General features: G+C 38.1%; 1 protein-coding gene across 1 annotated transcript in view; it reads left to right on the forward strand.

Moving 5' to 3' along the window:
• TTF1 (transcription termination factor 1) overlaps window positions 1–26235 on the forward strand; it is a 35536-nt gene that overhangs the window by 1878 nt on the left and 7423 nt on the right. Inside the window, 11 exon segments of the mRNA XM_078149977.1 lie at window positions 2581–2721; window positions 3973–4228; window positions 4231–6857; window positions 7770–7987; window positions 8422–8607; window positions 10182–10260; window positions 11488–11618; window positions 13327–13564; window positions 14665–14754; window positions 21779–21844; window positions 25177–25262. Of these exon segments, the coding sequence (XP_078006103.1) occupies window positions 3980–4228; window positions 4231–6857; window positions 7770–7987; window positions 8422–8607; window positions 10182–10260; window positions 11488–11618; window positions 13327–13564; window positions 14665–14754; window positions 21779–21844; window positions 25177–25262 (3970 nt within the window). The 5' untranslated portion in view covers window positions 2581–2721; window positions 3973–3979.

A 26235-nucleotide genomic window follows, 5' to 3' on the forward strand; every position in this document is an offset into this window, starting at 1 on the left:
CCTAGACTTGGTCTTTCCTCTTCTCTCCAGTTGTTAGTGGCTGTATTTGAAATTACTTTTTATTACTTTGTATTTACCAATCTTTGAACTTTGTATTCTCTCTTCCCCCATCCCCAATAGAGTGAGGTTCTCGAGGGCTGCCTTTGTCTTTGTATTACTAGTATCTGGAGCCTTGCCCTGTTCTTTAATAAATGCTAGTTGAATTGAATTGCCTTTTGTCACACAGCTAGAAAGCCCAGGATCTCCGTTTCAGTCTTTGGGGTCCTCTGACTCCAGATCTTTTTACACTTCCAACCCTCATCTTTTCCAGCTCTAGAAAAACTTAAGTAGTTCTTTCTGAATAAATGGCTAACAAAGGATGATTTAAGGAGCAGTTCCCATAAAATAACCATAAGAAAAAAACTTTTTAAATGACAACAGTGGAGATTATCCTCAATTGGGGGTGGAACTGGGAAGGTTGTCTTCTGAATCTTTTTTAATGTAAGCTATTTTTAAGCTATCTTTCATTGCCCCCTCCCACTTCAGTCTGTTTGTCCAGGCCTTTCAGTTCATCTTAGCATATCTCCAATATGCTATGATGGTGCCATCACCCTGGTACAGGTCCCTATTACCACAGTGCTTGGACTGATATAATAGCCTACTGGTGGGTCTGCCTGCCATAAGTCTCTCCCAACTCCAGTCCATTGTCAGTTCTCCTCCCCACCCCAACATCTCCTGGATCAAATGTCAAAGGCTTTCAAAGTCCTCCCCTTCTCTCCTTTGAGGTTTAAGGGGCTTAGGGGGTGCTGGGACCCCAAAATCACAACAAGCAGGTCCTGTCTAAAAGAATTCGACCCAAGCCTTCTTTCAGCCAAGGTTTATTAGAACATCCTTTATATTGGACAGAAGCTTAAGGAATCTAAGCATTTGTATCGCTAAGGCAAGCAGGCTAGATTTTAAGAATCTGAGCATTTCAGTGGAGACAAGATGAACCTTATATACAGAAGGACTGTGGGAGATATCTAGGAGTGGCCAAGTAGTTTGGGGTGACTGGAGGAGGGGGTCTAAGGAAGATCTGGATGAGTGGGCAGTAAGCTGCTACCTAGACCACGTGGCTGAGGGAGAGTGGAGATGGGAAGGGGCCGGGGGCCATAGGGAGGTAAAACAATGGAGTGCTGGGTTAGGTTAAGGGTAACGGAATTGGGAGATTGGGTGTAGCCGCGGTGAAAGGCCAGTTGATGGGATTATAGCCTCAGGCTAACACCAGAGATTTGGCCTTGTGGGAAAGTCCAGGGTTTTTCCTTTTTGGGGACCAGATCCCATCCTCATCGCCTCCAGTTTCCTTACATCTTACTCCCTGCCACGTACTCTTTGATCGTGTGACTTTGGCTTCCTTATTATTCCTCAAACAAAACCATGCATCTCAGTTCATTCCCCACCCAGCCCTCTGCTTGCCAATCCTAGAGTGTTCTCTTTTCTCATCTCCACCTCCTGGCTTCCTTCAAGTTACAACTAAAATTCCACTTTCTAAAATCCCATTTCTCTTGATGCTTTCAACATATATAGGGAAGTTTAGAGAAGAAAGGGTTTGGGGGTAGGTAATTTGAATTCCATTTTTATATGTCAAGCCTTTTCCAACCCCTCTTGATTCTAGTGCTTTCCCTCTGTGACTTAGGTCCTATTTATCCTGTATATAGGTTGTTTGTATGTATTTGCTTGGTGTCTTCCCTGTTATACAGTGAGATCCTTGAAGGCAGAAACTGTCTTTTGCCTCCTTTTCCATCCCCAGCACTTAGCACAGTAAGTAACTTGGCACAGAATCGGCACTTAATAAATGCTTGTTTGTTGCGGGCTGAGAGGTTGAGAGATTGTGACCCCTCAAAGACCGGAGTACAAGACTGGCCGTCTGGAAGGAATTCACAGACTCAAGCATTCTTTAATTCAAGGTGGCAAAGATTTATTATTACTCTTTTCAGTGGGCAAGGATTCTTAAAGGATCCTGCAACCTTAGAGAGGTACAGTTAAAGTTTATATAGGATAAAAATACAATAAAACATGTGCCAAATATGCTAACTAGGTGATTCAGGGTGGGATTAGGGAGTGGTCGGTTCTCAATTGAAACTCAAGATAATAAAAGTCCCATTATTCAAGAGAATACCTGGTCCCTGACATCCTGGGCCCAGTGATAACAAAAGGAAGAATACTGATCAGTTCTATCTGGTCCTGAAATTTGCTGACACAGGAAGGGGTGTTTTTAGTTCATTCAGAGAAAAAGATTAATTTAGGTTTTTGGCCCTTAATTGGGGCTCAATTGATCTTAAATGATTATCAAGGGACAGTGTTTCTGAGGCTAGGGAGAAATTGGGACCCAAGTACAAGCACCCAAACACCCCAACATGTTGACTGACTGACTGAAATGGGCTGTTTTGAGAAGTAGTAAATTCCCCAGTCACAGGAAGAAATCAAAGTAAAGGTTGGTGGCCACTTGTTGAATCTGGGATTCCAATATCAGATTGGGTTTTGTAGGAGATGGTCTTTGAGATACATTACAACTTTGCATATCTCTTTCTATGATTTTAATGATCTTTCTCCCATTTGCAGATAAGACAGAGATAGACAAGTTTGATAACCTAGGAGCCACTTTCCCAGAAGCACATAGACTTGTGGAAGGAATAGAAGCCAAGGTTCCTGTTAATCATTCTCATCTTTGGATGTGCCCAAGGTCACCAATGTTAGGAAGTTGTAAGTATGAGAAGCCCCTTCTTATAAATAATCGGATATTTTCTTTTCCTTTTTAGCATTTAAACACTGAAAACACAATCTGCTATTGCCATTATTATTAGTCATCATTATCATCAATTAGCAAGTAACAGCAATCCAGAATGGGCAAGGCAGTCTGCTATTTGCTAGAGGAAAAAAAATGACAAAAAACTTTCAATAGAAGTTTAGTGGATAGAGGGCTGGACTTTGAGTGAGGAAAACTTGGTTTCAGTCCTCTCTCTTGCACACTTACTAGCTCTGTGACCCTAGGCAGATTATTTTAAGCTCTTTGAGTCTATTCGTCTCTAAAATGAGGCAGTTAGGCTCAATAAAGATTCCCTTCCAGCTCTGAATTCATGGTCTTCTACCTATTTTTTTTCCACTTGAGATACTGCCTTCCCTGATGCAACTTTTAGCCCTTTTGTACTTTAAGCAATAGTTTTCCTTGAGCTGCTGTGGCCAAAAATATTAATCACTCTGCTGTCACCTGATGATCCTTCCTGAACTTCATGTACAACAAGTGTACAGGCTGCCACTGCGTCTTTATTTAAAGCCTTTTAAGCTTGGATCTACTAGAGATTGAATTCCTCTATCAAATCCCAGGGTCCCCTCTACACTCCCATGAGGTACCACAGCAGGACTTTGGTGGAAGCATTTGCCGTGTCTGTGACAAATTAGATCTTTTAAAGAATATATGTTGTAATGAGGTGCAATAAAACCATTAGAAATTACTGTACAAAGGAGTATGAAGAAAGGGCTAGGAAGTAAAAGACATTTTCTCATTTTATATGGAGAATATCAATATTTAAACTTCAGGATATTGAAAATCACTCCAAGTTAAATGCATTAAATCCTTACTGTAAGGTCCTTTGCTGTGTTATAAAATTGGGCACCACATAGGCCATTGTTGCATATGAATACAACATAACTCCTCTAACCCTTGACTCTATAAGGAAGGAGTGTAAACTAATGGGATACTTGATGGCCCTGTGGGCTGTCTTATATTGGAATTTCAGTTGCAAGGATGTCTTGTGACAATGGAGAGTAAGGATTATATTGCAGTAAATCTTAAATGTATGAGACAGTGTATTAAACCCTGATTCTGGAGTTATGTCACAATGAAGTCTTATTTTATTGTCATCATTTCTTCATGTCATGATAAAGGGATATACTTTGCAAAAATAGAATCTTTTCCCTTATGCTAGCTTACTTCATTAAAATGTTTCATTGCAGGAACAACATGGATGGAGAATCTGGCGGATTTCAAATTGATACTCCAGATTTTGTGAAGAAAAAACACAGAGAAAGCTCTGCAACTGAGGAAAAGAATAAAGAGTTTAACAGGAAAGATCTCAATGACTCTCTCCTGCTCTTTGATGAACATTCTGAAAGGACTACAGACCAAGCAGATTCCCACTTCCCCAGTTCTACTTGTGTCAGATCAGAAATCTGCAGTGATAATGAAATCCTAAAGGATGTCACTTGTCACTACGGCCCAAAAACAGAAAAAAGAAAACTGCAATCACCTGTGATATACAGGAGGAAATGGGGGTAATATGTGTCCTTGTGAATAAAGAAAATATCGAAAGTATGGAAAGGGAGAACTTTAGAAAAGATGTTGATATTGTTTACATAGATAAGAAAAAAGGGAAAGGGTTTCTAAAATCAAGTGAAAAAGGTAAACTGCATTCAATTTCTGAAGCTGATAAAAATGAGGTAGAAGATCCAGATCACAAACTTAAGGACAAACTCCATACAGTCAGTGGTGGGAAGGGAAATTTCAATGATACACAGAAAAGCTCTCATGAGAGCTTCTATTCCCAAGAGCAAGAATCTATCTTTTGTTTAGAAAGAGAAGGTGAGATTAGGGAACCATTAGTATCAACTGATATAATGAGATTGTCAGAGTCCAAGAACAAAAGCAAAAAGTCTCCAGATGAAAACCATTTGAAATCTAAGGAGGTTTCCATGTCTGATGGAAGCCTTATGACCATGCACACCAATGGGACACAAGTGGTCAATGAAGTTAGTGCATTAGAGAATGATAGGACCCTTACGGAAGATGGAATAAAATCTGTCAGGAAAAAGAAAAAAAAGGGAAAGGCCTCACATGAAAATGATCAGGTATCTCCTTATGATTTTTCAGTGCCCTGTGTGAGCTCTGTAGGTGACCAAATGAAAACAGGTGATAGTGTTAGTAATGTGGAGGATCTGGAGGGTGCTAGCACCCTTAGTGAAAGCAATACAGAATTAGTCAGAAAAAAGAAAAAGAAGCAAAAGACTTCATCTAAAAATGATCAAGCACTTGCTGACACTTTTTCAGTGCCTGAGATGAACTATATGGATATGCCTTCTGACCAAGTAGTTGGTGTAGTTAATAGCCTTGAGATTTTGGAGGGTGGTGGCACCTTCGGTGAAAGTAATGTGGAATCTGTCAAGAAAAAGAAAAAAAGGAGAAGGACTTCAAATAAAAATGATGTTGTGCCTGTGGATGATTTTTCAGTGCCTGATGCGAACTCTTTGGATATACCATCCAATAGTGTTAATAATGTCAAGATTGTTGAGGGTGACAGCATCCTCAGTGAAAGCAACGTGGAATCTGTAAGAAAAAAGAAAAAGAAGCAAAAGACTTCATCTAAAAATGACCAGGCAACTGCTAATGATTCTTCAATGCTTGAGATGTGTTCTGTGGATGTGCATTCCGACCAAATTATAGTGGTTGGTGCAGCTAATTGTAGCGTTGAGACTCTGGAGGGTGACAGCACCTTTGTGGAATCTGTCAGGGAAAAGAAAAGAAAGAGAAAGAGTTCACATAAAAATAAGCAGGCATCTACTGATTTTTCAGTGCCTTGTGCAAGCTCTGTGGATGTGCCATCTGACCAGATGAAAAAAACTAGTGTTAATGTTGAGACTTTGGAGGATGGTAGCACCTTTAATGAAAGCAATGGGGAATCTATCAGGAAAAAGAAAAAGAAACGAAAGACTTCCACTGAAAATGATCAGGCACCTGCTGGTGACTTTTTAGTATTTGGTCCAGGCTCTGTGGATTGGCCTTCTGAAAATATGAAAATGCATAATAAGATTAATAATAGTGAGACTATGAAGAGTGATGATGCCCTTATTGAAAGCATTGGGACATCTGTCAGAAAAAAGAAAAAGAAGCAAAAAGCTTCATCTAAAAATGATCAGATACTTGCTGGGGACTTTTCCATACCATTTACAAACTGTATTGATAGGTCTTCTAAACAAGACCAAATGAAAACACATGATAATGTTAACAATGAGACTGTGGAGGGTGCCATCACCCATAGTAAAAGCAACATGGAATCTATCAGGAAAAAGAAAAAGAAGCAAAAGACCTCAGCTAAAGATGAGCAGGGACCTGCAGGTGACTTTTCAATACCTGATCCAAGCTCTGTGGCTATGTCTTCTAACCATATGAAAACAAATAAGATTAATAACACTGAGGTCTTGGGAAGTGATAGAACCCTTATTGAAAGCAATGGGGAATCTGTCCAGAAAAAGAAAAAGAAGCAAAAGACTTCAACTAACAATGAACAGGAACTTGGTGATGACTTTGCAGCTCCTGGCATGAGCTCTGTGGCTAGCTCTCCTGACCTTAAGAAAATGGGTAATAGGTTTAACACTGAGACTGTAGAGACTGAGGGTATTTTTAACAATGGGGAGTCTGTCAGGAAAAAGAAAAGAAAGCAAAAGCATTCAACTAAAAATGAGCGGGCCTTTACCGATGACTTTCCAGTACCTGGTCCAAGCTGTGTGGTTGGGCTTTCTGACCATATGAAGATAGATGGTGATGTTAACAACACTGACACTTTGAAGGGTGAAAGTGCTCTTAATGAAAGCAGTGTGGACTCTGGAAGGAAAAAGAAAAGAAAGAGAAAAACTTCAACTAGAAAGGATCAAGAACTTGTGGATGACCTTTCAGTTTCTGGTATGGGCTGTATGGGTGAACCCTCTGGCCAAAAGAAAGTAGTCCACAGAACTGATAACATGATGAATTCAGAGAGTAGTAACACTCCTAATGAGAGAGTGAGAGACATCAGGAGAAAGAAGAAGAAAGAATCTCACTCAGAGAAAAGTGTAGAAACTGAGGAGAGGTAATATTGGGATCTTAAGCTTTGATATCATTTTCATATGAGTTCTGCCACTTTATCATTACTTCAGAACCATCCTTCAAGTCAAGGTTGCTTTAAACACCAAATGATTCTCTTTGTGCATTTGTTGTTGGGTCATTTCAGTTGTTTCTGACTTTTTATGACCCTATTTTGGGGTTTTCTTGGCCAGAAACCACTGGAGTAGTTTGCCATTTCCTTTTCCATAAAAGGAGGCAAATCTAAACAAGGTTTGGAATGGTAGAGGCAATAAAATTGAATTTTCTTGCCAAATAGACAAAATTGTAAGAATTTTAATTCATGATTACAACCAACTGTAATTTGATTGGCTCATTAGCAGATAATGACACTTTTAAACATTCTTTTTCTTTTACCATTTACCTCTGATTCCTTAGAACTGAGGCAGTTTTCTTCCAAATCTCACCCAGCTATTATGTTTATCAAGTTCTGATAGTTTGAAATGATTATGCAGAAGAGTTCATTTAGGAAAATAACCACTAAGGATTCCCCTCAGCAGACATTCATTAGATATAGTTTCATCTAGTTATTTGCCAAATGTGTGGAGAAACACCTTCAGATCCCAGAATGACCTAGGCACAAAACTCTTCAGAGACAAGCCCCTACTTACTGTAGGTTCCCATGTTTGTTCATTCCTTCTACTGCATGCCTTCTTTGAAATTAATGGATCTATTCCCTCCAAACAAAGAGAGAAATTAACTTCTTTAAAGTGTACCTTGAATGGCTACTAGCTACAAAATATTTGTTGATGAAACAGAAAAGTTCATTTCATAGCAGCATTGGTCTATCTGAAGTGAGGGAACTACATTTTAAGCAAATGGCTAAAAGATACTTAAATAGATTATATTAATGCAGATTCACACCTTTTCTGTTTCTTAGGTTAGTATCTACAAATGAGGAAAGAAAGAACTTGGAAGAAGCTGATGATTCAGATTTGGAAAATTTGTCTGATGATTTTATAGATCTAGATGTTGACTTGGACACTGCAGTGAAGAAACTCCAAGAGTTTATTCCTAATGTGAAGGAAAGGGCAGCTGCTACAGTAAAGCGGATGTATAGGGATGACTTGAAACGGTTTCAGCAGTTTAAAGAACAAGGTAAATTTGTTTTGTAAGAAAGTCAAAATCATTAATGAGGGAAAAAATTTATACTAAGGCAATATGATAGGCTATGCACTAAAAATCAGCAAAGCTCTGGATTCACCAGTTGATACAGAGATTAAGAACACCTAAAATGTCACCTTGTCTTATCCTTTTATTTTTACCTTGCATACTGCCTTACATATAGTAAGAGTTCTGATATGCATATGACATAGTCCATTTTTAGGCCACAGCCTAAATAACATGGTTTAGCATAAATTTTATTTCCCATTTAACCACCTTCACCGTGTTTATTTTTGCTGGTTTCATATATCTGGGAATTCATTAGGGAAGCAGCAAAGTCATTAGATTGCTTAAAGAAAGTGATTAGAAGATTGGTTTGAAAAAGAATTTTGGTTTTAATAAGAGATGTTTACATTTTGAAATTCCAGGTATGCCTATTAAATTTGGCAAGTTTTCTGCAAAGGAAAATGAACAGCTACGGAAAAATGTAGATGATTTTTTATCATTGACTGGAATTGAGACTGCGGACAAATTGCTGCATACAGACAGATATCCAGAGGAGAAAGCTGTTATCACAGACTTAAAAAGAAAGCACCAATTTAGATGTCACATTGGTAAGTTGAGTATTCTGATTTCTTGATTAACATTCAGCGTTTTTTTAAACTATATTTTTGCCGATATTTGCTATAGAGGATTTCTTAGCGTATCAGCATCCTGCAGCCTCCCATAGCCACGACAAAATTTTATACATTATTTATATTACATACTTGTAGGTGCATATCACTATACACATATAATGTCTGTAACACACTAGCTCATTGTCATTTGCCTTGGCATTGCTGTGGTTCCAAGGTCTGGTCACTGACTTTGCTTGTTCAGAAACTGGGATTTGTCAGTTTGCTTAATGGTGGTCATTGCTTTGGTTACGGTTTCACATTGACCAAAGTCACTGAGACAGTCATATACATAGTACTTATAACTTTCTGTTTTCACAACAGGCTGATCATTAAAGACCTGGTCAGGGCAGGCCAGCTGTTCCTGTTGTCAGTAATTTATTAAACTCTGTGCCTTAGCATCCTAGTAAAACCAGGATTTCTCTAAGTCATTCCCTCTTCTTCAATTTTAAGGTTCTACTTATTTATCCTGAGAAATAAAAACGGCAAATGGCCCTGAATATTCAGGCCTTCTGGTCAGAATAAAAAATTTTCTCAATGAGAAAACCCACTTGAGAAACCAAAATAATATCAGCAGGTTGCTTGATGAGTAAAAGTAGATTCAAGGTAAAGGGAGTCAAATGGCCTCATGGGAGAATCTTCTGCATTTACTCCCTTTAAAGATCTGTACCTGCCAGTTTAGCTGAACTGATTGTGTGGTGACTGCAGGAAAATATGGAAAATACTAAGAAATTTGTTGTTTTGAATAGACCAGGCAAACTGTACCCTTGATTACTTTCATTTCCTTCTTATTTTTCCCTCTTTAATCTCTTTAGAGGTTGAGTCTTATCATTTTTCTATATCCTTTTACAATAGTAGGTGCTCAATAAACCAGTTGATGAATAGTCAGATACTTGATTTTTAAATACTCATTCTCTTTCATTTTCACGTGGTAATGATTATGATTAGTTTGCATATTTTTCTTAACTCTTTTCTTATTGCAAAAATTAAGATTTTTTCCCTTTTCCCAAATGTTTTCCCATTTTCATTCTTTAATCTCACTTGTAAATTTTTTAATATGCTTGGCACCCATATGAAGTTGTAGGAATCCTCTCTGCGGAAATGTTAGAATATATTCTATAAAAGAAAATCCGTCTTTAATTCAAGCAGGATCATTTTGGAACTTTTAGGGTAAAAGAGATGAAAAAGAGTGAACTACTGTGGAATTGTTCAGGTCACCCAACAATTCAGCAAACATTTATTAAATGCCTACTCTATTATATACACTGCTGCTTGTTTGGGAGAGGTGAGAAAAGGAGAAACATTGGTCAAATTGAGTTATGCAGGGCTTCACTAGCTTTGAAAATTACAATTTGTAAAACATTTTGTAGAGAAGTAGGATCATTTTCTCAGATTGTGTTATAATTATTTCTAGCCTCCTAGAAATACCTAGATCTCTGTTGGTTTCATTCTTTTCACTTCCTGAAAATACCTTTTTATCTTTTCTAGATAAGTACCTTTGTTTCTGATTTTAGGTGAAGGTATTCCCCGGCCTTGGAAATTAGTATATTATAGAGCAAAAAAAATGTTTGATATCAACAATTATAAAGGCAGGTAAGAAAAACTTATCTTAACAATTAGATTCAGAAAGTGTTAAAAGCCTCAGTGATGATACTTTTTTAAAAGCCTACTTCCAGAAATAGAAATATATTTCCACAAGTATTTGTGCATAAAAGTACCCCAAAAAATATTTCTTATTTTCATATGAAATATAAAATTAAGATTTTTTTAAAGTTTTGTTAATATATAGTGCTCTCTATTTGAATATGGAGATGTAATAGTAGATACTATTTTATTCTCTGAACATTGCCCTCAATTAAAGATTATAATTATGATTAACACAATGCTTCTTGACAATACTAACTTTTGAGCAGATTAATTTCTTCAGGTGGTTTATTCATGACTAAAAAAATTTAAGGATGAAATTTTAGAATGAAATAATTTGTCTTATGAAATCATCCAAAAGTTCTATAATGAAAAATTTACCTTTTATATCATAATCTCATTAATAATAGTAGAAAGAGCACTAGATTTGAAGTCAGAAGACTTGAGTTTGCCTCTGTGATCTTGGACAAGTGCATTTCTGGCCCTGAGTTTCTTACTTTGTAAAATAAGGGTTTAATTACATAAACTCAGAAGTCATTTGGGACTCTAGATCCTGTGAAGCTATAAAAGGCTCCCTAGTTTAGGGTATTATTTGTATTGTTGGGAAATAATTATAATTACATAGAGAATATTTTTCTTAATTAATATAGTATTAATATGATATCAATATAGTTATATTTATTATGTGTCTATATAGTAATTGACAATAATATAGTTGATATTATACATTGCATGATGTCTAGAGTACAGGAAAAACTGGTTCAGGTCTCAACTTTTACCCTTATCAGCCATATGACCTTGAGTAAACAATCCTCTTAACTTTTTTGAGCCTAAATAATTAGCACTGTAAGTTAGAGTTAGTGGGGGAAGTTCATACAAGGATGAAATCACAAGTTCTTGATTCACAGACATAAAGTATTAACTTTAGGTGAGTGAAATTGTAGAACCTTAGTGTTTGAAGGAATTTTAGAGTTTATCTAATCCAACCCAATTTCATTTTATATTTGTCGAATAAAATTGGGGCCTTAAAAATCCTAGTCATTGGCAGAATTGCAACTAGAACCCAGGTCGATTTTACTTTCCATTATACCATTCTGTAATGGTAAGAAAATATTTTAAAGTCCATTGATTTAGATTTATAACCTGCTTAGACTGACTGTATTTCTTCTTCCTTAGATATAGTAAAAAGGACACTCAGAAGTTAAAGAAGTACCAGTCCATACATGGAAATGATTGGAAAAAGATTGGTGAGATGGTGAACCGAAGTAGCCTCTCTGTGGCACTGAAATTCTCTCAGATTAGCAATAGTAAGTGACATGTACTTTCTGCTTTAAAAATAAATAATATTGATGAAATTGCATGTCAGTAATCTGAGCTGAATTCTGTAAAATGATTTTATTTGCTCTATTTTTCATGAGCATTCTTAAACACTGATTTATTTTATTTATTGGTGTAAACTTGATGAGAAATATTGTAAATCTATTAAATTGTGCCCTATGAATCAGTTTGGACCTCCCCCCCATTACTAAGAAATAGTGATAGGAGTGATATGTGTAGAAGTATCTTTTTCTTGTTGAAATTTGTTTAATTGAATAGCTAAATATTTGAAACTTGGCAGTAAGGATTCAAAAATTTGTTAGTGATTCTTTTGTCCTTGAGTGGAGCAGGGGAGGTATTTGGCTGAGGGCTCAGGGTCATTGTTTTGTTTTTGTAATCCAATGTTTGGTCTTTCATTTATGTTGGTATGGAGCTTATTTAGGTGATGAGCAGGTTTTAGGAAAAGCAATTTTTTTGATCTTCTTTACATCAAAGGATTCCCTGATTTCTTCAGAAAAGGGGGTTTCTCTTATCTTTATTGTCTTCAATTAAGAATGTACCCCCATTGTATATTTATAACAAGGGTTGAGAAACTGTCAGGCAGGGTTTTCCCCCCATAAAACATTACTGTTGACATTGTGTACAGCTATTTTTGTATTCAGAACTTATTAAGCAAAAAAAAAAAGAATGATATTAAGAAATATAGTTTGATTTTCTTATGACGTTATTGAAACGAGTGGACGTTGCTGTTGCTGATAGAGTGAGGAAAAATCACTAAATTTCTGGCTTTAAAATCCTTCAAATTTCATACCATAACTGTATTTCACATGATTACCTTCAATTCTTTTTACTTGACTGTACTTTGATCCTATATAACTCCTTAAGGATAAGGTCTAGACCTGTGGTTTTGTTTGTATGGGGAACTCCCAGGCCAGGAAACTCCCTCCACCAATGCAGGTCATCATCTTCTTTGCAACTTAGAGGATTTCATAGAGCACTGGGAGGGAAAGTGATTTGTGGAGGGTACTAAGTCCTAGACTCTAGGACCTAGAGTTGTGTTTTTGTTTAGTTGTGATTGTGAGCTTGTCAGATGAGAGTTGGTCCATGATTTTTGATTCTCTTATCCATGCAGGACCATCATTGGAGCTTCTGTAGTGTTGTATTTACATATAAGTGCATCAGTGTTCTCTTGGAGTTTAAGAGAGCTGCCTGGGACACTGAAAAATCAGGTGACTTGCTCAGGGTCACACGGCTAGTGTGTTGGTCAAAGAGCCTTTATTATGGAGGGCCAAGCACTGGAATAAGCTTTGGGGACAGAAAGAAAAGCAGTCTCTACTCTTGAGGAGTTCCCAATCTGATGGGGGGAGACAACATGAATACAACTATTCACAAACAAAATCTATAAAGGATAAATTGGAGGTAATCTATAAGGGGAAGGTACTAGCATTAAAGGAGGTCAGGCTTTCTGTTGAAAGTGAGATTTTACTCAAGATTTGAAGGAAGTCAGGAGGTAGAGATGAGAAGAGAAAGTATTCTAGGCATGAGGACAGCCACTGAAAATGTCTAGAGTCTGGAGATGGAGCGTGTGTCAGAGATGGGACAGATGCTTAGCTCTTAACTGACTTACTTGAGTTGATTCTGGGGCTAGTTCTCTCCCCACTGAGTCACACTGCCTCTTGTCTTTTCATGTGTCCATAGAGATAAATCATGGTCCTTGGAGTAAAGCAGAAACTCGAAGACTAATTAAAGCTGTTGAAGAAGTGATTCTGAAGAAGCTGTCACCAAAGGAGGTGGAAGACATAGATTCTCGGCTCCAAGAAGACAGTTCCCCAGAATCTTTATCAATTTTGCGGAAACAGCTCTACAAGGGTATATCCTGGGTAGAAGTAGAAGCCAAAGTAGAAACAAGAAATTGGATGCAGTGTAAAAGTAAGTGGTAAGTTTTAAGATTTTTCTCATATTTCATCACCTTTATTTCTAAACAGAGAATGCACCCTTCTCTCTTTTGTAACAAAGAATAAAAAAACAAAAAAGCAGATTAGCAAAACTAACCAGCATATCAGTAGAATCCTGACAGTGCACCTCACCATTCCAGCATGACTGTTGAATATAGATGCAAATTATAAAATAAGTCAGAAGTTTGTGAGGCTTTAAAAAAATTTTTTTTAAGGGACAGCTAGGTGGCGCCGTGGATAGAGTGCTCTCCTTAGAGTCAGGAGGACCTGAGTTCAAATACAGCCTCAGACATATAACACTTAGTAGCTTTGTGACTCTGGGCAAGTCACTTAACCCTAATTGCCTCACCAAAAAAAAATGTTTTTTTCTTTTAGAGGAAAGACTACATATAGGAAATGAAAGTCCCAAGGACTGATAATAAACTTAAAGAGCCTTAAAATGTATAGGGAAACAAAAAACTTTTTAGAAAAATCTATTGATTACTGTAAGAAAAAATGGGATGGCAAAGTACTAGAGAGTATTTCAGGGGAAAATATGATGAGTTGTTAGATATTGAAAAGAACTTTGTCATCTGAGAATAAGTATTTTTATGGCTTCCTAATTGGTAGCTTGTGACTGTGATGACCCTTCTATTCTCAAGTTGACATTTTATTTAGGTTTTAGGGAGAGAGGAGGCAGTGTTAGACTGACCTTATTAGAAACTCATGTCACCAGTTCAAAGTTTTAACTTTCCCTATTTCCTAACTGTTAGCCTTAGGAATAAAGAATACACATATAACTATACCAGGTCTAGTATGGATTGGATACTTTACCAGTCAATGACAATAACTGTCAGTTAAGTAAATAATTTCTTAATTTGAGGTATAAAAATATTGAGCCATGCACATTGTGCAGCTTTTTCTGATCCCTGGTAAAAATGGATGGATTTATGTCTGTGGAATAGAACCTAGTAAATGATGGAAATTGGATTAACATAGCAGATGAGAGTGATTTAGTGACCTAAAATTACTAAAATGTGTATTTCCTATGGAAGCCTTTCCCTGAAATGATAAACTTGTATATTTGTCACTTTTAACATAGGCCTGAAATTCTAACCAAGCGGATGACCAATGGGAAGGTTGTGTATCGTGGGACAAATGCTCTGCGTGCCAAAATCAACCTTATTGAAAGGTACGAAATTTAAAATGTGTTCAAAGCTAATCTCTGTAGCCTTTGAAACTTTTCATAAGGAGATGAATCAAAAAATATTTATGAAGTATCTACTATGTGCCAGACACTTTACAAAGTTCTAAGAGATGTAGGTGAGGAAGAAGTCCAGTCCAGGCATGGAGGACAGCCTGTGCAAAGGCCAGAAATGAGAGGCGCCCTCAAGGGCCTGTCTGAGGAACAGCAAGAAAGCCAGCTTGAAGAGATCGTAGGAAGAGCAGCAATGTTATTAAGGGATATAGGCCACACAAGAGAGTTTCTATTGACTCTAAAGGTAGTAAAAAGAGCAGTTAAAGGTGATTCCAAGGTTGAAAATCTGAGGGACTAGAAGATGGTGGTACCTTTGACAGAAACAGGGAAGTTCAGAAGAGGAATGAAAATGGATTTGTTGAACTTTACATGCATACAATACAGTCAGTTCCAAATGGCCAGTAGGCAGTTGGTGATGTGGGACAGGAACTCAAGGAGGAAACTGGGACTGGGTAGATAAACCATAGGATTCATTTGCATAGAGATGATAATTAAATCCATAGTAGCTCATAAGGTCACAGAGAGCCTGTGCAGAACAGAAGAGACTGGGTCCCATGAGAAAATCTTCTAAAACCCACACATCTGCAGGATGATCCAGCAGAGGGGACTTTCATGGAGTCCTTATATAGGCAGGAGAACCAAGAGAGAGCAGTGTCATGAAAACCCAGGGAGGAGAGAGACTACAGGAGGGCAGGGCTGTCCAGAGTGTCAGGTGCAGCTTGAGAGGTCCAGAAGGATGAGGACTGAGAGAAGACCATTCGATTTGGCAACTAAGAGAGCATTGGTAATTTTTTTTTTAATTTACATTTTTATTTTTAGTTTTCAACATTCACTTCATAAGTTTTTGAGTTTTAAATTTTCTCCCCCTCCCCAAGACAGCATGTAATCTGAAATAGGCTCTATGTATACATTCCTATTAAACATATTTTTACATTAGTGATGTTGTAAAGAATTAAAACCAGTGGGAGGAACCATGAGAAAGAAGAAACAAAACAAAACAACAACAAAAAGAGAACAAATAGTATGTTTGTATCTGCATTCAGACTCCACAGTTCTTTTTCTGGATGTGGACAGTATTTTCTATCATGAGTCTTTTGGAGTTGTCTTAGATCCTTGCTTTGCTGAGAAGAGCCAAGTCTATGTTAGTTAGTCATCACATAATGTGGCTGTTACTATGTACGATGTTCTCCTGGTTCTTCTCACTTCACTCAGCATCAGTTTATGTAAGTCCAGGTTTTTCTGAAATCTGCCTGTCATCATTTCTTATCGCACAATGGTATTCCATTACATTCATCTATCACAACTTGTTCGGCCATCTCCCAGTTGTTGGGCATCCCCTCAATTTCCAATTCTTGGCCACCACAAAAAGAGCTGCTATAAATATTTTTGTACATATGGATCCTTTTCCTATTTTTATGATCTCTTTGGGATACAAAGCTAGTAGTGCTATTGCTAGGTCAAAAACAGGAGTAGGGTGGGGCTAGAGGGAAAAAGAAAGAGAATGGGAAATGTTGTTAAGATTTAGAAATGAGAATGTGAGAAGATGTGTCTGTGCTGTGGAGAATTGAAACAGGTATTTTATGTCCAAACCTCCATTTTTGCCAATAATGATTTCATTATTCCCCACCCTGAATTTTCTCTTCTATTGGTCTGGTCTGTTCACTACTTCCCTGACTCCATAGCTTTGTTCATATAGCTCACTGCACTTAGTACATCCTCCTCTTCTCCAAATCTTGCTTGTCCTTCCAGACTCAATTTAACATCCTATCTTTTCTTTGAGACTTCCCTCCCTACTCCAGTCTGTGCTTCTTTCTCCCTCTTTTAGAGTCTCCTAATCAGGGATGGAGTGCTGGAGCCAGTTCAGACCACGTAGAGCCACTTGTAATATTTTCATTGGGATCATTTACACCTTGAAAATCAGCAAACCCTTCAAATCAAGACTTGATATATTGTTTGTTGACTGTCTAGATGTAAGAACGTGATGGGAAAATGTTAATGCAGAATAAACTTTAAAGTGTGTTGGGTGGGATTTTGGAGAACTGCTTGTTTAACATTTACCAGTGCACCCCTACCTATAATGCTTATTTTCTGTACTACTCATTTGATACTTAAAATACATATTCCCTTCTCTTGTTAGAATTATCTTCCCAACTTGATTATAAGCCTCCCATTTTATATTTTAAAAATACTTATGTGTTCCCCACAATTCAGTTCTTCTTTTCTGTTAATTTTTGTATATCTTTTTCTGTTCAGCCAATTCTGCTTTTCAAGGCATTCTTCTCTTCATCGGATTTTTGTGCCTCTTTTACCATTTGGCCTATTGTGTTTTTAAAGGTGTTATTTTCTTTAGTGTTTTGGGTTTTTTTTTGTTTCATTTTTTCTTTTTGGTGAAGCAGTCGGGGTTAAGTGACTTGCCCAGGGTCACACAGTTAAGTGTCAAGTGTCTTGAGGTGAGATTTGAACTCATGTCCTCCTAACTCCAAGGCCAGAGCTCTATCCATGGCGCCACCTAGCTGCCTCTCTTCAGTATTTTTTGGGGGGGGGCCTCCTTTACCAAGCTGTTGACTTTTTTCATGATTTTCTTGCATCACTTTCATTTATCTTCCCAATTTTTCCTCTACCTCTTTTACTTGGTTTTTAAAATCCCTTTTGAGCTCTTCCATGGCCTGAGACCAATTCATATTTTTCTCTGAGGCTTTGGATGTAGAAGTCAAACAAACAAACTCTAACTTTGTCTTCTCAGTTTCCCTTTTGACCTTCCCTGTCACCATAGTAACTTTATATAGTCAGGATCTTTTCCAGCCTATTTCTTGACTTTTAACTCTATGCTAAAGTGGGGCTCTGCTTCCCGAGTGGAGGGGGGGTACTACTTCAAGCTTTAGTTTTGTTTATTTGTTGGCGGGGGGAGTTGTGTATGTAACTGTTTTCAGAGATAATTCTGGGGACCTGTAAGTTTTCGGTTCTTCCAAGGTGGTATGATATAGGAAGAAGTGTTCACTATTCTCTCAGCCTGTGCTCTTATCAGTGAGTGACCATAAACACTCTTTTCCACCCTGGAACTGTAGCCACAGTCCCAGCTCCCCTGTATCCCCAAGTTCTGGTGTGCTAGTACTCCTCCTTACCCTGGGACTGAGATCCAAGACTGCAGCCTAGATCCCAAGTATGGGCAATGCAACAGAGCCCTTCCCCTACTGCCAGCAAAGGGACCCTCGTGATCTGACCAGCCATCTGGCCCCCTTACCATCTGTGGACTAAAAGGTCTGGAAACCAGCACCAGTGTTTAATTGCCCCCAAGGCCTCCTGCTGCTTGGCTAGGACACAGACTCTGTTCCACTCTGACCCCAGGGCAGGAGACCTTTCCTGCTGACCTTCTAAGTTGTCTTGGCCTGGAAAATTGTTTCATTCTGTCCCTTCGGGACTTGTTTTGGGGTATTATTTAAAGTTGTTTGGGGGAGATCTCAAGTGAGTGCCTGTCTTTTCTCCTCCATCTTGGCTCCGCCCTCCCCCCCATTCTTAGATAGTAGTCCACATAAGAAACACTCAGAAAATAATTTTTCATTGATTTTAAGATAACATATGTATACATACATTCATACATGCATATATACCCAACCCAAAACTATACAGAAAGAGGGAGGTGTATTAAGCACTATCAGAGAAGGCTTCCTACAGGATGTGGTTATTGAATAGTACTTTAAAAGAATGAGAAAAACAAGCTTTGAAGGATACAAGGCTGGAGAGCATCCCACAATAGAGCAAGTTATGTGTAAAAATTTTAGTGAAGTTCACAGTTAGGAATGTGGTTTGGTAGGCCAGTTAACAGGAAACACCACCCTGGGTATAGAGTGGGGTAAGTATAGTATAGTTAAGCAAAGAGGAGCAGATGATTAGAGATTGTTTATTAAATGCAAGATAAAATGTTTTATTTCATTAAGAGGCAGTTGGGACCATTTTAGTTATTTGGAGATGACTAGCCAAAATGTTACTTATGGAAAAAAAATTCTTGCTGCTATGTGTAAATAGATTAAATAATGAGTTGGTGAGTAAGCTTTATAGTGTTCAGCAAATTGTACAATTACTTCCCAATAAATCATAAATACCCACTGAAGGGACTCTCTTAAAAAGTAGCAGTCAAGGAAAACCATAAAATATAGCAACGAACTTGGGCAACATTCCCCATAGACCACCACCTCTCAACATTGACGAAGTGCATTCCAGCATCAGTCATCTTGTTGTACCAAGAAATCAGCGAGCAAGACCCAGATGTAATTTAAAATGTGGATTTATTAGCGTGCGCAGCTGCAAGGGGTATGCACACCCAAATCAGGCTAGGGTTTATATGGAAAAGAGCATGGGAAAGAAATGCCAGGAACACTGATGACGTAATCCAAAGATGCAGGTGTCTTTGGGGGCTATGGATGGGAAAGTACAGGGAGTATACCAGACAGGAAGGGGGATGGATCTTTGGAGTCTGGCAGGAGGAAGAGTCCTTGGGCTGGTCAAGGACACCCCTCTCCCTCTGTCTTGATGAGAGAATGCTCTACAACAAGGGAAAGCTTTCTCACAACACAGGAACTTAACTAAGGAATTGGGAGGCTTCCAGAGACATGATCTGAGGGCTGGGGTCTGAGCAGCCCAGCTCTGTGTAGCTGTACCAGGGAGAGAGATAAGGGTCACGCTGAGGCCCATGCATGAATAACTGCTGGGCACAGTGTCCTTGGGCTGGGGGACGGTTGTTAGAGACAGTGTTTCTGAGAGTAGGGAGAAATTGGGGCACAAGTACAAGCACAAGCACCCGAGCACCCCATTATTACGGATCAGAGATCACACAAACCAGACCAGGTGTCCTGGTCTCTGGTATAAACATAATTATCTAAAGCAATTATATTGCAAGCTTTCTTATCCATTTGCGTTGGAGGTACGGGCTATGCTGAGCTATGCAAGAGTACATTTCACTGTTGTTTAGATTTAGGAGGAAAGAGGTCTGGGGCAAGATTAAGCAGTGATTTCTACTTTCCGTGACTTAAAGTGCCATACTACCTAAATGGTAAAATAATGTTCTGCATTACAATCTGGAACCCCACCCTGGGCATTGCATTTGATCTGAGTTCTGTGTTGTCATCATTTGCATTATTGATCATTATGTCCATTGTTTCAATTCTGCTTTCTTCTGCATCTGTTCATACTAGTCCTCCCATGATTTGCTGATTCTATTATATTCATATACCACTATTTGTTCAGACACCTGCTGACTAATGTATACCTAAATTTTGTTTTAAGCTTTTTGCTCCTACCAAAAAGTGCTGCTATGAATATTTTTATATACATGAGGCCTTTCTTTTATTGATTTCTTTGGGTTAAAAGTCTAGTAGTTGGTTTGCTGGGTCAAAGACTATGAATATCCAATTTACTTTTCTCACATAATTACAAATTGTTTTCCAGAGTTGTTAGGCCAATTACCAGCTCCTCCTGTCTTCTCACAGCCTCCTCAACATTCACTGTTTCCATCTTTTATCATCTTTGTTAACTTGACAGGTGTGAGGTGATACTTCAGAATTGTTTTTATTTGCATTTCTCTCATTAGTCATTTAGAACATACTCTCCTCATGGATGTTCATAATTTGCATGTGTTATTTTAAAAGTTGTTTATATCCTTTGACCATTTATCTATGGAGAAGTGACTCTTTCTTGGTCTTATATATTTGTGTCAGTTCCCTAGAGAATTTGAATGTCAGAGTTTTGTTAGATATTGGATGCCGTGATTCCCCCCCCCCAATCTATGACTTCTCTTATTCTAGTTACGTGGATTTTGTTTATGCAAAAGCTTTTAAATTGTAAATAATTGAAACCGACAATTTTGTCTTTCTGTCCTTGATTTCCTTGTGCTTGTCTGGTTATGAATTTTCTTTCCAACCACAGTTGTTGAAAAATAACTTTCATTCACTGATTTTTTAAATAATGTGAATTCTTGGATTTAATCTCTTGTCCATTAGGAGTTAATTTTGGTATGTTGCATGCAGTGTTGCTCTTAACCAGAGGTTCTTAACTTTTCCTTATCATGGCTTTTTGGAAGTCTGGTTAAACCTAAAGATCTTTTTAGAATAATATTTTTAAATATATAAAAGAAAATACATGGGGCAGCTAGGTGGCGCAGTGGATAGGGCACCGGCCCTGGATTCAGGAGTACCTGAGTTCAAATCTGGCCTCAGACACATAACACTTACTACCTGTGTGACCCTGGGCAAGTCACTTAACCCCATTGCCTTGCCAAAAAAAAAAAAATTTAAAAAATTAAAAAGAAAAAAGAAAATACATAAGATTACAAAGAAAACTGATTATTTTGAAACGGTTTTTTTTAAAAAAAATTTATATCCACATCCAAAGAAAGAACTATGGAAGTTGAATTGCTATTTTTTTTTCTCTTCTGTTGAGTTTTGTTTCCTCTTTCTGATGGCTTCTCCTGTTGGTTTCAGTTTTTGCTTACAACATCACTAATGTGAAAATATGTTTAATAGGAATGTAAATGTATAGTCTATATCAGATTGTGTGCCATCTTCGGGAGGGTGGTGGGGAGGAAGGGGGAGAAAAATTTTAAACTCAAGCATATGGAAGTGATTATTGATAAATCAAAATAATAAAAAATTTAAAAATTTTTTTTTAACATTCATGGACCCAATTTTAGAATCCATGGTCTAAATCAGTAGGAAGACTTATTTTCTAGTTTTCCTGTAAATTACTGAATCTTTCCTTAAAGAGATTATGTTCTTGGATTTCTCAAATGCTAAGCTACTGTATTCTTTTGCTCTTGTTTATTTAGTCCATTCCATTCATCTCTCTCTCTCTCTCTCTCTCTCTCTTTTAAACCATTGCTTTATTCTTTTTTCTGGATCTGTTATTTGGTCAGTAAGTGACTTGACGTACAACAGATTTGATTAACATAATTTTGATTTCTTCTCAGGTTGTATCAAACAAATGTACAAGAAGCTAATGAAGTTAATTGGGAACACCTTGCTGGCGTCATTGGGTAAGAACATTTGTTTGATGTTAGGCTAATCAATAATAGTATTCGTGTAATGTAAATGTTTCATTCTGAAGAGGTGGCCTGTAAATTTTTAGGGACAACATGAAACTAATATGTAAGATTTTTAGAGAAGTGCTGGTAAATTCACTTCATTTGAAAAGGGAATTTTAGGGGCAGCTAGGTAGCACAGTGGATAGAGCACTGGCCCTGGAGTCAGGAGAACCTGAGTTCAAATCCAGTCTCAGACATAACACTTACTAGCTGTGTGACTCTGGGCAAATCACTTAACCCCAATTGCCTTGCAAAAAAAAAAAAGGAAGAAAAGGGAATTTTACATACTATAAAACCTAACCAGTAAGAGATGAGTGAGTTTTCATTTTGCTCATCTCTTTGACAAACATTTTTTACTTTTCTTTTGTATGACTGATGGTAATATTGACCAAACCATGCTATTGTCAGACCGTTAAGGCCTTTCATTTTTCTTTTCAAATGAAGGATCTGCTTTTTCTCCCTCCCCCCTTAACCCTTATTACAAACATGTGTACTCGTACAAAATGAATTGGCCGTGCCCAGGTTAAACTTAAAAGTATGTCAGGTGGGCTTTTGGAGAGCTGATTGTTAAACACTTAGCAGCCCAAACCTGCCTATAAAGCTTATTTTCCCCTTTACTCATTTGACACTCAAGCACACACTATTAGACTTGTCTCCCCAACTTAATTATAATATTACTAAGTTCTCCATTTTCTATTTCTAAAATACTTTTATGTCCCCTGCAGTTCTTAGCAGAGTACAATCAACGTGACAATCAGTAACTATTTGTTGATTGATATAAAATAATGCACACATAGCCAAACTGGAGAAGGAAAACCCAGTGTAGGCAGAGGAGGTTTCCTAGAAGATGTCTTTGCTGGGTGGGGCTTGAAAAGAAGGAAAACCTCCCGCATATCTTCATAGAACTTAGCAGCTGCTTGGAAGAGTGTTAAAGCTTTAGCTTTGTTAGTCACTAACCCTGTCCCCGCAGCAGCCGTCATTAGTGACCCCAGCTGAGCCCATCCAGGCCCTCAGCTTGGGGAAGAGAAGGGAACAGGTATTTAGGAAGTGCTTACATATGTATGCCAGGCACTGTGCTAAGCCCTTTTACACAATGATCTCATCTGATCCTCACAACAACCCTGGGAGGAAGGTACTGCTATTATCCTCATTTTACAGGTAAGAAATTGAGGCCAAAAAAAATTTTTTTGAGGCAGACGGAGGTTTGGTGACTTACCCAGGGTCACACAGCTGGAAGGTGTCTGGGCCTGCATTTGAACTTAAGGCTTGACTCTGGATCAGCACCTTGTATACTCTGCCACCCCCAATTGCCTCTGGGCAGCTTTGGAACACCACTACTGCATATGCCAACCCCCTCCGCTGTTGCTGCCCACTACCTCTATACTGGAGGCCTAGGTTTGGGGCAAAATTGCCAAGTGATGAGACTGCTGTTGTTTGTATACTCTACTCAGATGCTCTTTTTTTAAAGATTCTCACCCAAGCTGGAAGTGTATGGGCTGCTCACCAGCCCAGTTCTACTCCAGACAGCATGGGAGCTTTGACTTCCATTTCCATCCTGAGCTCGTTCATCCCTCCTTAGGCCATTTGTGGTCTTTCTCCACCTAGTATAGACCCTCAATGCCTTAGCCTACTGCAGCTCACAGCTACAGAGTTCTAGAGATCTGCCAGCCTCAACCTTCCCAGTGGCTAGGATTATAGGCACACACCAGCCCATGTGACCACAACTGCTTCTCTATGTGGGGCCACTCTGACCTCTCCAGCCTATGCACAAGCAAAGATCTGGCAGACCTTTTTTTTTTTTTTTAAGCAGAGGTATTTGATTTCTTAGAATGTAATTTTTTAGTCCAGAGGCAACATGATTGCCAGTAGTAATATATAAGAATAGGAGGAGGAAAAGCCCAATCTATTCCATTATGTCTCTATGTGTTTATTATTCAGTTAAAATATTTACCAGATTCTTATTTTATTGTTGCAAAAAATCTAGAATACATAAACTTAACATTGTTAAATATACACAAAGCACTTAAAATATTTGTCTATTTCTTTTGGCAGTGCTACATGGCATCAGTATTCACCAAATAGCCATCATTAACTTGTTTAACCACAAATGATTCTCTTCTTAAAGACTTCACAATATGTTTCATATTTGACTTTAGAATTAGAAGAGATGTCAGTGGCCATCCAGCCAGACTCTAAAGGCCTCTAAGTGTGGGGAATTTTGTCCTGCCATCAGCCTTAACTTGGTCTCTTTGTAACTTCAACCCCTTGGTCATAGTTCTGCTCTTTGGCCAGACAGAATAAGTTTAGTCTGCCTTCCTTAGGACAAGCCTTAAATTACTTGAGGATAGCTATTTCATTCACCCTGAGTCTTCTCCTCTGCTGTACAAATCCTTCCTTCATCCAGTTCTCAGATGACATGTCTTCATTCTTCTTCTCTGGATTTTTTCTGCCTTGCCGTAGCAACCTTCTCATCCTGGAAATTCATTTTGCCCCCCTCTGGGGAGTGGAACAAGTTGTAATAGAGATCTGAGGGACAAAGATTTAAGTTTCCAAGTAAATAAATTTATTAGCAAGGCTAGCAGTTTCCAATAAATGGATCCAAGACCTCAGTAGGTACAAAGATACCCATGGAGGACTAACAGAGCATCTTTAGTCTATTAATGAGGAACACAGCAAATTTACATAATCTTTGGCAATATAGGCATTCCTTTATTCTGATTGGATAGTAAACTGAACATACTGGGTCTCCTGCAAATTTATGTTACCTAAACTCAGCTGGGACCTCACTTCAGTAAGACAGTCCTTTTATTCCTCTCTAATTGATTCTTTGTCTCACTCTCCACAGAAACTTCACATCATTTCTTTCCTCAAGCCTTCCATACCATCACCTTCCCCGTCTCTATCATTTGACAACCTTTCTACTTCCCCAGACTCTGTATTCTGACCCATCTTGTCCCCTGAGCTTCAGTCTTGTGTCTGAACTGCCTGTTGGACATTTTGGTCCTTCCCCCACAACTTCAACTGTCTTCTAAACTTCCTTTATTTATTTTGAAGGCACCATCATTCTTCTATTCTACCAGATTCATATTTGTGGTATTATGAGACAGCTGGTGACACAGTGGATGGATGCTGGGCCTGGATTCATAATAAGTGTTTAATAAATGCATGCATTACAACAATAATAATGATACCAATAATATACTTTTTTTCCCCATAATATTGAATTTGTGAATTGGTAAATACTGAATATAGATATATTCTTTCTTTTTATTTTTTCTTTTTAGAGATGTTCCTCCATCCTATGTTCAATCTAAATTTTACAAACTGAAAGCTACTTGTGTGCCTCTTTGGCAGAAGAAGACCTTCCCAGGTCAGTGGTCTTAATTAAATATTACTTCCCTTTGTTGCCACAGGAATGTTTGGTTTAGATCAATGATTCTCAGCTTTTGAGCTGTGAACCCACACTACAAATTCACATAAAGCATTACCACTTTGTTCTCCATTTGACCCCCCAAAAATGTGCAACATGAATAATGCGTTTTATGTGATCAATCGTTCATTTATGCTAATAGGAAAAAACCAAATTCTTATTAGTCTTGGTGAGTTAGTGGTTTTTTGTCATACTTTTTCTCAATAGATACTGATATAAATATTATCTATCATGGGGGAGACGGTTTGTGAAGTTTTTTGTTTTTTGGGTTTTTTTTTTCTTTCTGGTGAGGCACTTGGGGTTAAGTGACTTGCCTAGTGTCACACAGCTAGTGTCAAGTGTCTGAGGCTGGATTTGATCTCAGGCCCTCACAGAGGCAGCTAGGTGGCTCAGTGATAGAGCACCAGCCCTGGAGTCAGGAGGACCCGAGTTCAAATCTATCCTCAGTCATTTGACACTTACCAGCTGAGTAACCCTGTGCAAATTGCTTAACCCTATTGCCTAGCAAAAAAAGAGAGAGAGAGAGATCATTTTTGCTCAAAAAAGATTGAGAACTACTTGTTGAGATGACATTGTATCCTAGGGTATGTAAGGAAGCAATTTAAAATCTTTACTTAAATGTCTGGTGTACTACAACATATCAGTAGATCTGATCTATACATCCTCAGTGAGGTCTTTTATGGTACTTCTTGAATGCAAATAATTTAACTTGCTACAGTTTAACTATACCCAGCAGGCATCTTTCTGTGCCCATTGGGCCAAGAACTAGGAGAACATTGTGCACAGTAATAGCAATAACAATAATTAACAGCAATAACAATAATTAACTGTGAAAGACTTAGCCACTGGAATCAAGACTGATCCATGACTATGAAAAATGCTATGTACCTCCAGAGAGAGAAATGATGAACTC

Source organism: Phascolarctos cinereus, unplaced genomic scaffold (assembly GCF_003287225.1).
Source record: "Phascolarctos cinereus isolate Bilbo 61053 unplaced genomic scaffold, phaCin_HiC Scaffold_2;HRSCAF=192, whole genome shotgun sequence".
Taxonomy (NCBI): Eukaryota; Metazoa; Chordata; class Mammalia; order Diprotodontia; family Phascolarctidae; genus Phascolarctos; species Phascolarctos cinereus.